General features: G+C 36.4%; 1 protein-coding gene across 1 annotated transcript in view; it reads left to right on the top strand.

The window, feature by feature from the left end:
• Nucleotides 1-18474, top strand: part of TAOK3 (TAO kinase 3) — a 168208-nt gene that overhangs the window by 104758 nt on the left and 44976 nt on the right. Inside the window, exons 10-13 of the mRNA XM_046640346.1 lie at nt 7158-7251; nt 8262-8343; nt 15425-15592; nt 18212-18418. Coding sequence (XP_046496302.1) covers nt 7158-7251; nt 8262-8343; nt 15425-15592; nt 18212-18418 — 551 coding nt within the window. The remainder of the gene's footprint in view (nt 1-7157; nt 7252-8261; nt 8344-15424; nt 15593-18211; nt 18419-18474) is intronic.

Here is an 18474-nt window from a genome sequence, read left to right as displayed (position 1 = left end):
TCAAGCAGGAAACAGGAACTCTTATACACTATTGGTAGGAATGTAAATTGGTATAACCAGTTTGGGTTTCAGATTGGCAACATCTAGTAAAGTTGATGAGGAGCAGTCTCAGTGACCCACCATTTCACTTCTAAGTATATACCTTAGAGAAATCCTGATGTATGTACACTGGAAAATGTGTACAAGGATGTAGCCTTGTTTGTAGAAGCCAGCAAAGGTGGAAACAAATTCTTATCCAAAGAAGAATGGATAAGTTAATTATGGAATACTATATCACAGTTAAGAATGAACTGGATCTACCTGTGTGAATGTGGATAAATCTCAAAAATCATAACATTAGATATTTAATAAACAAAGAAAGTTGCAAAAGTATAGGTACACTATGATGCCAATTGTGAAGTTTTCATAAATACTTTTATATATTTATGAGCATATGTAAACTAATAAAACATAACATAGATGTGAAAGATAGAATTTCAGAATAGAAAACTCTCTGAAGCGAAGAAGAGAAATAAAATTCTATCTGCTTTCTTATTTTTTAGAATAAAAAAGATCTGAAATAAACATGCCAAAATAATGATAAACCTAAATGGTAGGTGTCTGTTACAATATTCTGCAAATTTTTACACATTTGAAATATCAAATAATTTAACTTTTTTAAAACTAGAAATAAATGTCCATTCCCATCATTAAAAAAACGAAAGAAACTACTCCCTGCATAGCATAGAGTTAGCAGTGTAGAATAAGTTTTAGAATTAGACACCTCAGATTTGATTCTTGGCTTTACCAACACTTAGCTGGCAGGACCACCATGTATGGCTGCACATAACACCAGCAGGCATTCGCATAGTCCAGGATGTGAATGACACCTTCTGGAGTTGTGTAGCATGTTGATTCTGACTATGAGACTTTGGACAGTTTTCTTAACTTCCCTCAGCCTCAGTCTTCTCATCTAAGTGAAAATAACAAAACATACCATAAGTATTTTCAGACCTAAATAAGATAACATATGTAAAGTGTTTAACACAGTGCCTGGCACATAGCAAATGCTCAATTAACAGCTAACTGCATTCCTATGTAGAACTATTCTATTTTTGTCATTTATAGTCTAAAAGGAACCAAAATTTTCCTTAGAATACTGAAATCATAGCAACTCCTCAGCTACAGCTCTTTTAAGAGGATGTACCACCTGAGTTGAACTTTACAGCTAATTAGCACCCACCCATTGTTTTAACAAGCTTTTTTCTTATCAAAATCTTTCTAAAATGGAACATGGATTTTACCTTTTCCAGATTTCTTAAATAAAGCAAACAACGTTACCCCTACATGCTCACTCAAGATCATCTTCACATCAGTTTTTGTGCTATGTAGATGTCGTGATGACTGAAGTTTCAAACAGTGGTTGGCATTGGGTGAAATAGGTACAGATCCCAGGAGATACTTTAGTACTTCTCTCTTGAGACAGGCCCTGGTATGTGCTTACTTTCCAATTTTATCTTTGTATAAGAAAGAATTAAGGCATGTATAACAACATGCTCTCTGTATGAGCCTAACTTAGATTGCCTTTTGTAAAATGATTTAGTAATTAAAGAACAAAGTAGCCATCTCCCAAATTGTTGTCTTATCCTCTACAACAGCTATTCCTTTAAAATGATAGATGACAGTATCCAATTATACTTAGGAGCATAGACTCTGTTGTCAGATAAACCAGAGTTCTAATTCCAGCTCTGCCATTGCTTAGTCGTATGACTTTGGTCAAATTATTTTAACTCTCTATGAAATTTGCATAATAAAATCCCCTACCTTTTGAGCATTGTCTGAATTAAATGAAAATATGGATTTAAAGTGCTTATTATAATAATGGGTACATAGTATACGCTCAATAAATGTTAGCCGTTATCAACTCAGCTCTGGTGTATATCATATTTCATCCCAATTTTTAGTTTACGTCTTAACATCTCTTTAAAACTGAGAGGTATTTTACAGACAACAGCATTTTATAATTATGATTGGCAGGATTTTTTCCTGAGTTATACATAAAATAGTGGTGCATCTTAAATAGTGGTATATCTTATAATCAATAGTGTCTTAGATTCAGAGACAGATCATAGTACATGCTCAGTTAATATTCATAAAATAAAATTGTTACCAAGGATATTTAACTTCTCAGCAATTATTCAAAATTTATTATATTGGTAATGTAATAAAGCATACAAGTACCTTTTTGACAGTTTTACTGTACATCTCTATCTTCTTGGCATTAATTTTGTTAATGGACATATGAAAGAAAAGGGTTTTTTTACATAAAAAAAAGATCAAACTACTGCATATATAACCCTAAGCAATGATTTTTCTAAGTTTTCTGTGTGTTTGAGGTTTAATGAAGTTCCAGGTACAAATAGTATACTTTAAATTGTACTTTTAATTGAATTACAATTTTAACATTGAAAGTTGTGAATAGTCCCTGAACAATGTGCTGTCTCCTTTCCTTATGATATCTCTTCTATAACCGTGTATATTTTTTTATATATAACCTGTTGCATGTAGGCGTATTAACCTAATGTGTGATTAGAATTGCTGAGATAACACCACAAAGGAGGAAGGTGATAATGCTGCTGGCACTGCCCCCCTTTCCTGGATCAAGCTCTACAGTCCCTCAGTGGTTACCCCTGTTTCAGGAATTATCTTTTGCTAAATTGATCTTTCACTGAAAGAACTACTTAAATGCATGAACCATCTGAAAACTCCTGAACACTGAAATTGTCCGGTCACCAGATATTTTATTTTTCAAGATAATTTCAAGAGAAGTTAATCTGATGTTCATCTGTTTAAACTACAGACGTTTAGTTCACCAGCAAAGATCATGGTAGAAGCTGGCAAACGGTCCATCAGCATTGTCAGGGAGTTGACCATGTTCAGAAATGAATTCTCTAGGGAAAAAAACCCACTAAAACATAAGTGTTGTTATATAGTTTTTCTGCCTAGAATTTTCTTCTTCCACATTAGCCACTCATTGTTTATCTGTTAATAAATGAATGTTGTGATGGCTCTTGGGAAGAGACAGGTATATTTACTCTTCTAAAGCTTCTTCTTCCTTTTTTTTTTTTTTAAATAAAATACTAGTGCTGTCTATCATGAAATGCACAGGGTTGGGGAAGAGACTCTGAGACCTAGTGAAAAGAACACAGGCCTTGGAGCCATATGAGACTGGATTGAAATCCCAATTTAGTCACTTACTATGTGACTTGGTTTCATTATTTAGGCTAGCTGAACCTCAGTTTCTTCAGTTGGGATAATAATGCTTATCTTGCTGAGCTATTGTGAGAGTTATGAATAACTTATGTAACACACCTAAAGCAGTGAGTGCCTGACATGTAGAAACTCAATAAATGGTAACAATTATTGTTATCATTAATTTTTATGGTTGTCAGCCACGTTTGTTTATAAGAAATCTGTTGCCTTTTCAGGAAGTATTTATCTAAAGACAGGGGTCTTTAGATCTTCCTTATTGAAACCTCAGTCTAGGTGCTCTAATTTAGCATGATCTTTGCTGAGCAGAGTAGTGTCCAGAACTGACCTTCCCGAACCTTGATCTCATGTAACACGCACAGAGCAATCACAAAAACTTGATTGTTGTCTTTAAGTAGGAATCGCTATTTTTTTCTTTTAGTTTAGTTGATTCAGCTTTTTTGTGTTTCTACCCTTTTCCTTTCTTTTGAGAAAATATGGATTACATATCACAAGGTGGCTTCAGAAGGACTCTCAGTTCCCATTCTGCTGCTTATGTAGAAGATTGTATGCAGACTATTATATTCCACAGTAAGAGTTGACAAACTTTCTGTAAAGGACCAGATAATACGTGTTGTAGGCTTTGCAAGCTATACAACCTCTGTATTAACTACTTAATTCTGCTATTGTAGCATGAAAGCAGCCGTAGACAATATGTTAATAAATGGATGTGGTTGTGTTCCAATAAAACTTTACAAAAACAGGTTGCTAGCTGAATTTGGCCCACAGGCCGTAGTTTCCCCACCCTTGCTCTGCAGTGTACTGGCTTAGCAATGAGCCCTGTCACCATGGCTCAGAGGATTTATGTAGTACATCTAGCAAAGCACTTGAACATAGGTGAGGCCATCTGAAACTAATATTTAGCAAATGCTTCTCAGACCACAGAGCTGGGGGCTGTATTTGGAATACCTTTAGTCATGTGCTTCTCTACTAGAGCTATTCTACCATCGTGGGGCCGGCTGTCTTGTCTTGTTCACAACAGAGGGTCTGCTTCTTCCAGGCCTCACCATTCCTGCTTCAAATCTGAGCTACTGCCTTTTTTTTATCACTGTTGAATTGGACTTTCTTGTTGCTTTTGTTCCTTCATCCTCTTCTTTCTAAATTTCTGTTTTCTTTCTCTTTAGTCCCCCTTCCCTGCTGTTTCTCCTGTGCAATTCAGTGTTCCTCTGAGCAGCTTGAATTGTATGCCTTTTGCCAGTGAGTGAGAAGGTTCCTGTCCAGATAGTGAATGAAGATATCACATGTCTGATGGAAGCCCCAAGACTCAGTCACTTCTCAGTCATTTCTGTGACTTCTTACTGCACAAAGATTCTTTGTTGACAAAATTTCTTCTTTGCCTTAATTTACCTTACCTTCATTTATTTATTTTATAGGCATTTTTGGCCTACAAAGATATATACCAGGTGCTGTGCTCAGCAGTGGGAATGCCAAGATGAAGATAATAGACATTGTCCCTGCCCTTGTAAAGTTTAGCAGAGAGGACACATATTAAGTAAAGAATTACGCGAATAATTATTATGGTTGTGATAGATGGTAGAAAGGAAAAATATAATTTATAATGACAAAATCTAATGGGAAACCTAGTCTGAGAGTCAGGGAAGACTTCCTTAGGAAGTGATTGTAAGCATATAATAAGCCTTGAATAAAGATTTATTAAATTAATGCAGAAATGTAATTATATTTAAGGTGAAACCAGAGGGATTGATAAGAATTAACCAGATAAAGTTTAGGCACCAAAAGTAGAAGAGGGGAGCCCAGACAGAAGCAGCAGCACGCGTGAAAGTCCCTGAGTTTGGTTGCTTCAGTGAAGCAAAGATGGCATGGGAAGAGCAGGAAGAAACATTGCTTCTCAGAATGAGGTGCTGGAGGTAACCAGGATCATGTTAATAAAGGCCAATAGGCTAGGTTTCAGGATCTGGACTTTGTCCTAAGAATGATGGGAAGCCATTGATGGTTACATGATGCGTTCCTAGTTCTACATGGCTTCAAATACTTGAAGTTTTCAGAAGGCCAAGCTCTAGAAATTTTCTAGAATCTATCTCTTGATAAATAAAATAAAATAAACCCAAACCAATTTTTCTCGTCTACATTTGAAACAGATATAAATCCATTTGTCCACACTGCAACTTTCAAATTGCCACCTGTTAACAGTTTATGTCCCTATAATACTGGCCTCTATTTGGTGAGTGTAAAGTATCCTATTGAGGGGTTAATAAAAAATATTTGTAGAATTGTAGGCTGTCACATTTCAAAAGTATCAGAGATCATTTAGTCAAGACTATAAGAGGCCCCTCTAGAATACCACAGGTGAATAAGCATAGTTGCCGTCTGCTGGGACACTGCCAGTGACTTAAAGTTCACTACTCTCAACATTGTTCATTCTCAGTTTTGGGAGTTTTTGTTTTGTTTTGTTTTGTTTCGTTTTAGTACACTGGCTTTTCACAAGTTCTTCCTTCTGTGAGTGCAAATGTCTTCCCTGTTAGTCTGCTGTTAGTTCTCGTTCTGTTTCTTAGAATTACACAGAATAAGCCCAATTTGCCATTTTAAAAGTGGTTAATAGAAGATAGTTTATTTAAAAACCAAGACGCTCTGATGAAACCAGAGAGCCAGATTATGAATTACAAAGTGAGACTATATAAAAAATCCATTAGGATAAGCACGGTAGAATGAGATAGTGATTTACCTTCTATGACGTAATAACTAATAAATAGCATAAAAGTAACTGTACTCACATCTAGAACCTTGTTTCTTTCCTCTTGTCAACAGACGGAGCACCTAATATGTGAATATCATCTTATTACATATGCTCAGGGAGTAAATAAAAGAATAAGAGTATTGGGGTCATAAGATCTCGCTCTTAGAGCTTATGACTTTTTTGAGAGAAAAGATTTATATGTTATGTAAATGCAATAGGAAAGCTCATGCCAAATGAGTAGTGTACTAAAAGAGAGCTACATATGGGAATTCCAAAGAGGAGATCATGGTAGGCTGGGAGGAGTAAATTTATTGAGAAACACCTGATTCACTGAGATTCTCTTTAGAAGGGGGTGGACCAGGCCTTATTTATTATTTATCCTCTTCTTCCTCTCTCCTACTTCCCCTCTGCCCTCACCCCTACCAGTTCTTTGGCTTGATTGAGGCTTCAAACAGTGTTTATTGAATTGAATTATTTTGTCTCCCATACTATGTTAGTGATGTTTAAGATGTTTCATTCCATAATAATCTTTATTTTTCATTCTACTTCTCTGTGCTTTCTGAATTTTTTTCAATGAATACGTATTTTTTGTATTTAAAACACATACAGGGGCTGGCCCCGTGGCCAAGTGGTTAAGTTTGCACACTCCGCTGCAGGCGGCCCAGTGTTTCATTGGTTCGAATCCTGGGCGCGGACATGGCACTGCTCATCAAACCACGCTGAGGCAGCGTCCCACATACCACAACTAGAAGGACCCACAACAAAGAATATACAACTATGTACTAGGGGGCTTTGGGGAGAAAAAGGAAAAAATAAAATCTTTAAAAAAATAAATAAATAAAATAAAACACATACACATGAAGATATTTATACCTATAGTGGGAAAACAGGCAAAGACGAGCCTTTTGAAGATATGTGAAAAAATAGGAAATTTTTCTTTCACTCTCTTGAAATGAGTTGTGTTAGGAGTCTTGCCAATGTACTTTAAGATGACCAGCAGCTTTTTCTGAATGGCTATCCTGAGCCGACCTTGGAGATTAAAATAAGTGGATTATGTGGCATGATGACAGTAATGAGCTATTAATTTAATGGCAAAGCTTTGCCCGTAGTTCCATATTCCTCTGTCTGCCTGATTTCTTTCAAGACCTACGTTACTGTGTTTCTTTTCTTTCAGCGGAACGGAAGCCCCCCCTTTTCAACATGAATGCAATGAGTGCCTTATATCACATTGCCCAGAATGACTCCCCAACGTTACAGTCTAATGAATGGTAAGACTTGGTTATCATTTTAAATCTCTAAGGAAATCACCGTATGTATTTGCACTTTCATTACATTGCATTTCAAATATCTGACCTAGAAAACATTTCATTCCTTCATTGTATATCATAGTAAGTGACACTGATGCTTCATAGGCATGAAGAACTGTCTCCTCACACACACACACACATTTTTCTTCATTTCTGCCCTCTCTATGGCTTGTACTATGTTCCTAACGTGTGTAGTAACTGAAACTCTGCAAGGAACATGCCCTGCCACACATCCCACAAGTCTCGTCTCTGAAGTCATGGCGGTCTTGTACTGATCATCTCAGCTCTTATCACTTCTCAGCAGAGATAAGGTACCCTTTCCCGTGTCATTATTTTTCTAGTTGTCATTTTTTTCACTATATGTATATTCAAATGTATTGAGACAGAACATATACTATCTATTCAGAAGATATATTGTTCCTTGCTGACATTTATGACATTTTGATAACTATTTGGGCCACAAGAGTCATAAAAAAGGGCAATTTTAAAGAAAAGTGGACAAAATGGTATTTTTAAGAGAAGAAGTATCTTCATCCAGAAAGTATATTCCTGGGTTCTCTATCCTTTATGCTTGAAGTTTTACTACCTGGTTATAGGCTGTGGGTGATGGAGGAGTTATCAATTGGTCATGAAGAATATAGGCTTGACTTATGAGAATTGTTATCTTTGGAGAGAAAAATTGTATATAGCTATATATAAATATAGTATTTTTTGTTTTCTGATATATATGATTTGACCTTCCTTATATATTTAAGTATGTTATGTGTTGACTAACTTGAAATTGTCCACAATCATTATCCAAAAGAATTCATTTCAAATAAACTTGAAAATGATTCCGTTTCCTAATAATCTAAAATATTTTGTTGAAAATCTAAAATACAAAATTTTCCCACATATGTAGATTATTTGAAGTAATCAGTGTGTTCTACAGACTCTGATTTTATTTTCTGTCAATGTTTTTGTACACATAGGACAGACTCCTTTAGGAGATTTGTTGATTACTGCTTGCAGAAAATACCTCAGGAAAGGCCAACGTCAGCAGAACTATTACGGGTAATTTTTCAAATTTATATTTGAGGAGGGGCATTTAAAGTCATGTTGTAGTGGAATATAGTAATTCATTCTTGTGTCAGCTCATCATGACAAACTGGATTAGAACGTGCTGCCTTGTCATTTATCCAGATAGTTGCTAGGCATAGAAATAGCAAGATTATCGCAATGTATGTGCTCTATATTCCCTGTGGATAGTTCTTTTCCTTTTTTCTTTTCTTCCCCCCTCATTTTGCCTTATGACAAAGAATATTTCTCTTTGCTCTGGTCATCATTGTGATGTTCCTGTGATTAATATCTGCATGAACTTTAATAAAATGCTTTCTGAACAGAGTCTACCACTGGTTCAGATGCCAACTCTGGGATTTTCAGTTAGGTTGTTGCCAACATCAGGCAGTGAAGATATATGATAAATATTTAAAGCAGACATTTACATAGCATTACATCACACATGTTGATGACAAGACTATCATGTTAACTACACTCGTTTGATTGAGACATCTCATTTTTGAGCATCTCTTTTCATGTAACCTTTTGTTATAGACTTTATACAAAGGCAGTGTGTTCCATCAATATCAGTGAAATATGTGGGAGTCTTTTACCTTATAAATATCTTTGATTTGGCGCAAAATAGTCCAAGTTTCTTTAACCTTTTTCTGTATATATGTTTTTCAACCCTTTTTTGTTTGTTTATTTTAAGAAAAACTCAGAAGAATTGTACTGCCTACATTTGTAAAGGTTAAAAACGTCAGCTGCCTTTATAATTGAAAAGCGCCTTGGCTAGGCCACAAAATCTTGGCTTACGTTTTCTTTTTCTTAGAACTCTAAACATTAATCTCTTGTTTTCTGGCTTCAGGTTTTCATAAAGAGGTAGATATGAAGCTGACTAGTTTTTTCTAACCAAGAGTAAATTTTTTTCTTCTTGTGAGTAGCAGGCCACAGGAATATGGTGACAGAAGCAACAAGGCAAAGGAATCTACCTTATTCTCCTTTGGCATAGAGCCATCACATGTTCTAGACATGAACTACAAACAAAACAAAACAGCAGAAACACAAAATACACAAGATAATGTCAAACTCTAGAAACACAAGATAATATCTTTATTACTTTGAAGTTGGCAAAGATTAAAGAAAAAGACACAAAAAGCACTGCCATAAAGGGAAAAAATGATAAATTTGGGCTGTAGTAAAATTAAGGAGAAAAATGCTTCAAAGAAGATACTACGAGCATTCAAAGATGAAATTTTAGGGCAGTAGACAGCAAAAAGGTATAAAAAAGCAAGTGGGCAGAGGTAAAGAAAGAAATGAGAGATAAAAATTAAAACATAAATTAAAATTATAAGCCACAAACTAATATAATAAACCAACCCATTTAGGGTGTGTTCATTGGTGGATAGTCTTAGGGAAATAAAACAAATTTAAATGCAAAAGAAAAAATTCTAAAGATGACTATAGAGAAGATGACACATGTGGACGATAAAGGAGATCTATGCCAACCTCTTATTCCTGAAGAAGAAAGCAAAACACATGGAACAAAAGATATTTAAAGATATGCTTGAAGAAAACTTTCTTGGAAATAAATATTTGGATCTTTATTTGATTTGGTTTAGTTTTCATTTGGTGGGCCAAATCAAATGAGCCCACCATTTATTCAACAATATTTACTGATTGTCTACTGTGTGCCAAACACAGTTCTAAGCACTGAAAATAATGCAGTGGTACACAAGAAAAAGATAGTTCCTGCCCTCATGGAACTTTACATTCTAATGAAGGAGTAAGAGAACAAACTAATATTAATATAATTTCAGGTGGTGGTAAATGCTTTGCAGAAAAATAAAGCATGGACCAGAGATAAAGAATGACAGAGCTACTGTTTTAGATAAGGAGTTAGGCAAGGTTTTCTCTGGAGGTGACATTTAAACATTGCCCTGAAGAGAGAGACCATGAAATTGATCTTCAGTGATCAACAAATCCCAGCTGGATGAAGTTCCTGAACTCTGAGGATAAAAACAGATTCATACAAACAGGCTGAGAAAAATTATTTGGGGTGGAAAAACCAGTCAGCTTCAGACCTTCCACTTCAGGAACACTCAAAGCTAGAAAACAATAGAACAATGTTTACAAAGTTCTAAGGGAAAGAAAATGTAAACCAAGGATTTGTGACCCAGCTAAGATGGTCTTCAATTATAAAGGCAGCTGACATTTTCAAGCCTCACAAATTTAGGCAATTTTCTTTTCTTAAAAAAAAAAAATGCTGAATAGCAAAATCCAGCAAATCTAGAGATGAAACAAAAAGAGAGAAAGGGGGACGGAGGGAAGAAGGAAGAAAGAATGAATTAGGGACTGGAGAAACTAGCAAAAGAACGGGTAGTGAACGTTGAATTTAAATTTGAAAAAATATTAATTAATTAATTTATTTATTTATTTATTTATCATGGTAAAGAGACTACATTCTTCAGTTTGAATAGACAATACAAATTTTAGAAGGAAAAATATAGTGGAAGGTAGAGTATGAAAAGTCAATCTTCCCATTCCAGGCCCTTCTCTAGAATTAGCAACCACTGTCACCAATTTTATACGTGTCCTTCTAGAGATACTTTATGCATATAGAAGTAAATATTCTTTATTTCTGCACCAATGGTAGCAAACTATAACCACTCTTCTACCTTGATTTTTTTTTTTTACTTAATAATGTGTTTTGAGTATTGTTTCATATTACTACATGCAGAGCTATCTCATTCTTTTTAATGGCTCTGTAATATTCTCACGTGGACTGTAATTTTTTTTAACCAACTCACTTATGGTGTTTGCAATCTTTTGCTATTACAAACTGTGCTGGAATGAATATCCTTATACGTGTCATTTTTGTACCTGTATAAGATATCTAAAGAATAAATTCCTAGAAGTGAAATTACTAATCAAAGGGAATGTGGATTTTAAATTTAAATAGACATTGCCAAATTCTCCTCCAAAGAGGTTGTACCAATTTATAGTCCCGTTAGCAAAGTATGAGTACCCAAACTTTTTGAACTTCTAGTCGGATCAGTGAAAAACTTTTCCGTCATTTTAATTTCTCATTGTGATTTCAGTTGAGCATCTTCCATGTGTTTAACAGCCATTTCTATTTCCTTTTCTGTGAATTCTTTATGATCTTTGCCCATTCGTCTGTTGGGTTATTGGGTTTCTCCCTTGTTAATTAATAGTAGATCTTGCAAATATTTTTTTCCTATTTCTCTTTTGACGTTCTTTATTCTGGGCTTTTTTGGGGAGGTCACACAGAAAAAGGAATTCACCTTTTTTTGTTTTCTCAGTTGGCTATCTACTTGTTCCAAATACTTTTAAATAATCCACCTTTTCCTCACATTTTCTTCCCGATGTTAAAATGTCATCTTCACATAGAATTCACTTAAATATAGAACTAAAGTAAAATCATTGAAATAGTTAAAGAGCAGAATGTAAATGTTGTAAACGTTGTACTAATTTTCCTATTTTTTAGAGTAGATGGTCAATAATAGTTCTTAAATAGAAATACGTAGTTTAAAAAAAATGTAATTCCAATGTTTTTTTTCCTCAACTTTAGAAGATCTTTTAGGGCTGGCCCTGTGGCCAAGTGGTTAAGTTCGCTTGCTCCACTTTGGCAGCCCAGGGTTTCACTGGTTTGGATCCTGGGCACGGATGTGGCACCACTCGTCAGGCCATGCTGAGGCAGCGTCCCACATAGCACAGCCAGAAGGACCTAAAAGTAGAATATACAACTATGTACTGGGGGACTTTGGGGAGAAAAAGGGAAAAAAAATGGAAGTGTAGAAGATCTTTTAGGAACTAGTAACTCTTAGTGAAGAAATTATAACTAAAGTTAAGCAATTATTTTACTTCAGTCTCTTCTAATTCTGTTAGATTCAGATATACCTTAATTTAATAACTTATTCTTAAAATTAGCATGTATAATAAGCTTCCTATATAAAAGTATTTCTAGATATCCATCATTCTGAGAGAGAGAGAGAGAATGTCTAAAATGATATTCCATAATTTAACAATATTTATTTCTGCATGGTGGAATTTTGGGTGATTTTCTTTTACACATTTTTCTGTATTATTTAAATGTTTAAAGTAAATATATTTCCAAGAATGATAAAATCATTTTTTAAAAGAATCTGAGGACCTTTCAATTGTAGAGGTTTGGAGAACAGTGAGGAGATGTAATTGCATGCAGAGAGAACAATGTGAGCAAAGATATGCAAATGTGAAACAGATGGCATGAGGCAAGAATTTTCTAGAATGTACTATTCATTGGGTGGAAGGAGGAGTAGGAGTGACTAGATTTGAGCCTAGAAATACAAACAAGAACCCGGCTGTAAAAGGCCAGATGTTGTGATGTAGGCACTGAGATGTTTTTAAGATGTTCAGTGTGTCAGTTTTAAAACACTTAAACAGGTAAGGGTTTAATTATTTCATGCAATAGGAAGTCCAGGACACTGGGGAAGGAGGTGTTATAAACAGTCCAGAGCTGTAAGCAGCTCAACAGTGTCATCATTGATCCATCTATCTTCTTACTTTATCATCCTTAGCATGTGGCTTTTGTCTTCTTGGTCACAAAATGGCTGCTACATCTCCGATCTCCAGTCTTTATTCCAGGCAGGAAAAAAGAAGAAGGGGAAAGGGTAAAAACACCTTCCCTTCACATGCCTTGCCTTTTTATTCCATAAAATAAAGTCTTCCTCGGGGACTTCTGCCTGTATCTCATTGGCCAGAACTTGGTCACGTTGTTATCTGTAACTGCAAAGGAGGCTGGAATTCAACTCTTTTACTTTCTAGTGCTTACTGTAAAGGAAGGCAGGGAAAAGAGGTTGGAATGGGGGATAAATGGGACACAGTATCTGTCACACTGAATGACATGATCAAATCTATGTTTTAGAAAGGTAGTAACAGTGGTAGACTTCAGAAAACAAACCCCAAAATAAAGAAACCTGGGTTGCAGCCCTTAGCTCTTTCACTGTTGAGCTGTGTAAATCACTTAACCTCTCTGGGCCTAAATTTCCTCAACTTGAAAATTCTGTGATCCTAAGTTAGAGCTGAGAGTTTACTAAAAACCAATTTTCTTTTGTATAATTGCAAGCCCTGGTGTAGCAAAATAATTTACTTTCTCCCTTCCATTCTGATCTTGAAATATGCAGGCTGCACTTAACTTTCGGGAATGGTGTTTCGTTGTCAAAAAGGACTCTTTGCAGAGGAAGAGATACTTTATAAAAGCAGGAGCAAAAGCCACACTTCTGACAGCAAAGTCAGGGTGAAGAACCACAAGACATGTAGATTTTTTTTTTCTCACAGTGGTCCTGCTCCTCTTTTATATCGTTTAACTTAGAATGAAATTAAATCCATTCCATTATCTAAGGCCTACCACATTCTATCTGATTTTCCCAATATCTTTGAATTATAATTTAATGTAAATGAATTTTCCACATAACTGAAACTTTTCCTTAAAAAAAAACTTTCTCGGGGGCTGGCCCCGTGGCCGAGTGGTTAAGTTCGCCCGCTCCGCTGCAGGCGGCCCAGTGTTTTGTTGGTTCGAATCCTGGGCACGGACATGGCACTGCTCATCAAACCACGCTGAGGCAGCGTCCCACATGCCACAACTAGAAGGACCCACAACGAAGAATATACAACTATGTACTGGGGGGCTTTGGGGAGAAAAAGGAAAAAATAAAATCTTTAAAAAAAAAAAAAACTTTCTCCTCCCACTTTTGATCATTTTCTGTGATAATCTTGTCAAAATATATGATGTGCTGCTCTGTCTTCTTAAAGAAAGCTTAATGAACATAATTTCACTTCTTAATGGCTCAGAAACAGTAGTGTTTTGTGAACTCTTGGAATGTAAAAGGACCATATGAGGGGCATTTGCACTTTTGCAACCTAGCCTGCAAAGCTTTGTTCGTCTTTATCTGTGTGGTTGGTAGGTGTGTTAGTCATGGAATTTCCCTCTTTTTGTCTACTGTTGGGGTTATCAGAGAACTTTCAAAGGACACTTCTTTTTACAGCAAATAACTCCACCTCTCAATCGTTTATCCTCCCACTTTTTTTCCCTCTTTCTAACCTGCTGTAGACTGGAAAACAAGGAAACTAGAATATATGTTAAAGATCATTGATAATGTTGAAAGTCATGGCCATTTATATCAAGAAAAGTTTGTGGACTTTGGGGCAGTTATTTTCATTCCTCAGAGGCCTTTTTCCCTTATTTCTGGTTGTACAGATTTGAGAAGGGAAGATGAAGTTGCCAAAATTCTGACTTCTGCATAAATTGAACAGCTGTCATATTTTCATATGCTATATATGACCTATATATATATATATATATATTTTCTATTTCATAGAAATGGAAAACAAAATATACAAAAGTATATACAAAAGTCTGTTTTTAAAAGGGTAGTGTAGGGTGGAGAGGAGGATTGAGGCAGATTATAGCAAGAATGTTCTGTACTCTGCATTGCTTTTGCTTATTGTATCATTTCAGATTTGAAAGTAACAAGCCTCTCAGGTACTGTTTAAAGTTCCAGTCATTGTCCTTACTTATATAATAAGGTAAACCTGAAGAAGTCTCATGTAAACTTTAGGACAAAGTTCACAAAATGGGGCTTGAAGAAGGAGAGAAAAGCATAATTATCTCTTTATGAGATTTATACAAGATAAGAGGCTACATGAATTGAAAATCATATCTTGTTATTTCTGCAAAATCTGTAGACCTGTTTTATGTCTATTTGCTTTTATATCTAAATCTTGCACCTAAAAATATGTTTCCTGGGGCCGGCCCAGTGGCACAGCGGTTAAGTTCGCATGTTCCACTTAGGCAGCCCGGGGTTCGCTGGTTTGGATCCCAGGTGCGTCCATGGCACTGCTTGGTAAGCCATGCTATTGTAGGCGTCCCACATATAAAGTAGAGGAAGATGGGCATGGATGTTGGCTCAGGGCCAGTCTTCCTCAGCAAAAAGAGAAGGATTGGCAGCAGTTAGCTCAGGGCTAATCTTCCTCAAAAAAAGAAAAAAAAAGTTTCCTCATTGTCAATTTCTGTTTTTTCTCCTCCCTCAATCAGCATGACTTTGTTCGACGAGAACGGCCACTACGAGTCCTAATTGACCTCATACAGAGGACAAAAGATGCTGTCCGTGATCTAGATAACCTACAGTACCGAAAAATGAAAAAAATCCTTTTCCAAGAGACACGAAATGGACCCTTGAATGAGTCACAGGAGGATGAAGAAGTAGGTTCAATTTATTTTAGCAAGCACTCCAGAGTGCCTACTTTGTGAAAAAGTTCTGGACTGGGCACCATGAAAAACACTTTTGGGGATAAGAAGGTAATGGATGCTGTCTGCCTTAAGAGAAATGCAGAGTTGCAAAAGAGACCTTCATAAAATAACTCTTTGATAAGGCAAAATAGGAAAAATGCTCTAGAGGTATGGCACCATGCTGGGGTCCCTATAGTAGGGAGAAAATGAGTCTGCTGGTGCGGATTAGCAAAGGCTGTACGGAGAACAAGAGGTGGATAGTTTTTGATAGACAGACATAGGACATTTTAGACTTGGGAAAGCTCTGTGCTTTAGGAAGAGAATCCTGGCAACAGAGTGTAAGATGAATTTGAATGGGTAACATTCTAGATAATAGTCCATGTGAGAGGTAAAAAGGGCAGTGTCACTGGGAATGGGGGAAAAGGAACACCTTTCAGAAACACTGTAGAGATAGATTTGATAATACAATCCTTCTCATTAAAAGTGACAGTGATAGATGAGGAAGAATTTAAGGTGACTCTGAGCAGTTGAGCCTCGGTGACTAGAGTATGTCAATACCAAGAACAGAGAAAAAGAACCAAGGAGAAAGAGTCGATTTAGGATGATTTCAGTTTGGTGTCTATTGAGTTTAAGGTCGTGGCAACATATGCTGCTGACATAGTGTACAGATGGAGTTTTCAGAGGAGAGATGACTTCCTGCTTTCTCATTCAAATAACTTAAGGAGGACTGGTTGAGGCAAGGGTAATGACAATTGGGACACCTGAATGGGGATGTCTAGCAGTTGGTTGGGAAATACAAATCCAGAACATAGGAAAAAGGTCTGGATAAAGGGTAGTTGTTTGGAGGTCAAGAGCATTAAAATGATAATGAATCAAGGAGTTGAAAGTAGAATGAGAAGAGGGCCCATGCCGTGTATGACAAGGGAGACCCAAGAGGTAAAGGCATCACATATTCTGAGAGAGTACGTAACTTCAAGGAGGGAGCGGCCAATACTGGCAGATGCCACAGAGCGGTCAAGTTAGACAAGGACCACAAATGGTGTTAACTGGGTTTTACAAGTAGGGCATTCTTTTTTTTTTTTCTTTAATTCAGATAACATTGGTTTATAACATTATATAAATTTCAGGTGTACATCATTATATTTCGATTTCTGTGTAGAGTGCATCATGTTCACCACCCAAGTAGGGCATTCTTGATGACCTGAGTAAAAGCAGTTTTACAGGAATAGTTAGGATAGATAGTAGATTACTGTGAGTTGTAGAATAAATAGGAAGTGAGAAAGCAGAGACAGCAAAGGTTGGTTATTTTAAGATTCATAAATTTGGCTAAGAAGGAAAAGTGACCAAGGGCAGTATGTAGAGAGGTACATAAATATGGGGCCGGCCTCTTGGTATTTCTACGCAGAGGGGAAGGAGCCAGGACAGAGGAAAGAGGCAGAGTTAAAGAGGGAGGACCTCAGGAAGTGCACAGGACAGGAGCACGAGGATTAGTGCAGGAACAGGCCCTGAGCAAAAGAAGGACTCATCTTCCGCTAAAACTAGATAAAAAGGGGGAGGGAATGAAGAATGAATTTTAGTTTAGCTTTTCAATATAAAAGAAAACAAAAATTATTTTATCAATAATTATAAAAATGAAATTCAGAAAGCTGAGTTGGACTATAACATCTCTTGACTACAAATAAACATAATCTCCTTTAATTGGGAAAATAAATCTATTAAAAATATAACATATTAGCTAACATTTTAAATTACCCAAATTACCTATATCAGTAATTCTTTATATTGCCATGGCTAAGTAACAATTCATTAAAGTTATAAATGTACAGTATGGGTCTTTGCAAATAGGGTTTATTTGGAGCTAAGTTGCTTAATTATATTATTTAATCTTATATCAAAAGATATCCCACTGTGATGGATAAATTATATGTTCTGATTATTTTACCACTTCTGAAATAGTAGTCTTTGGACTAGTAGTGATGAATACCATTATTATTTAACAGATATATTTAATAAGATTACAGAAGTAAGCATGATAGAATTGCTTGAGGGAGGCAGAATTTAATTACCTGTCCAGGACAGTAGAATTAATATCCCTGCTTAGATATGAAGTTACTCAATAATGACTTGCAAAAGAGCATATTGCTTGTCAAATTTCTGAAAACTCTTCTCACTCTATTTCAGTTTCGAGTGGCCACTGCCATATTTGCAAATATCCGAGAGGTCACCTGTTCAGTAGCCTACTGTCTTTCTCCTGCACCTTGAAGGTCTCTTACAAACCTGGCCTGATTCTGCTTACTGAATAGCAATACGATAATATGATAGTTGCATATGACAGGGGAAAGCCCTGGGATAGCAGCAGTTGGAGCCTTATGACCCATGTCCAGAATGGCCCCTGGGGAAGGCATAGAAGTGAATTTGAGGTGTCTGAAAATGGTGGGGAGTAGTGGAGCCACTACATAAAAAGTTTATCTTTGCAGATTTGGCAGAAAAGCAACTTGGCACTGCAAAATTGAGTGTGCTTAATAGCTTAGTCAATGGATTGGTGCTTTATCTCCAGTCATTTTTTTTAACCCGAGCGCCCCATTTTTATAGGACAGTGAACACGGAACCAGCCTGAGCAGGGAAATGGACAGCCTGGGAAGCAACCATTCCATCCCGAGCATGTCTGTGAGCACAGGCAGCCAGAGCAGCAGTGTGAACAGCATGCAGGAGGTCATGGATGAGAGCAGCCCTGAACCTGTCATGATGCACGCTGACGAAAGCCCAGTCAATTCCACCTCCTCTGTTGTGCACAAGAAGGTAGGTTTCCTGGTGTCCTTCACAGCTCTAGGCTGTGTCAGTCACAATGAAGGCAG

The sequence above is a fragment of the Equus quagga genome, chromosome 15 (genome assembly GCF_021613505.1).
Source record: "Equus quagga isolate Etosha38 chromosome 15, UCLA_HA_Equagga_1.0, whole genome shotgun sequence".
Classification (NCBI taxonomy): Eukaryota; Metazoa; Chordata; class Mammalia; order Perissodactyla; family Equidae; genus Equus; species Equus quagga.
The sequence above is the reverse complement of the archived record's forward strand: the minus strand, read 5'-3'. Positions and strand labels throughout refer to the sequence as shown.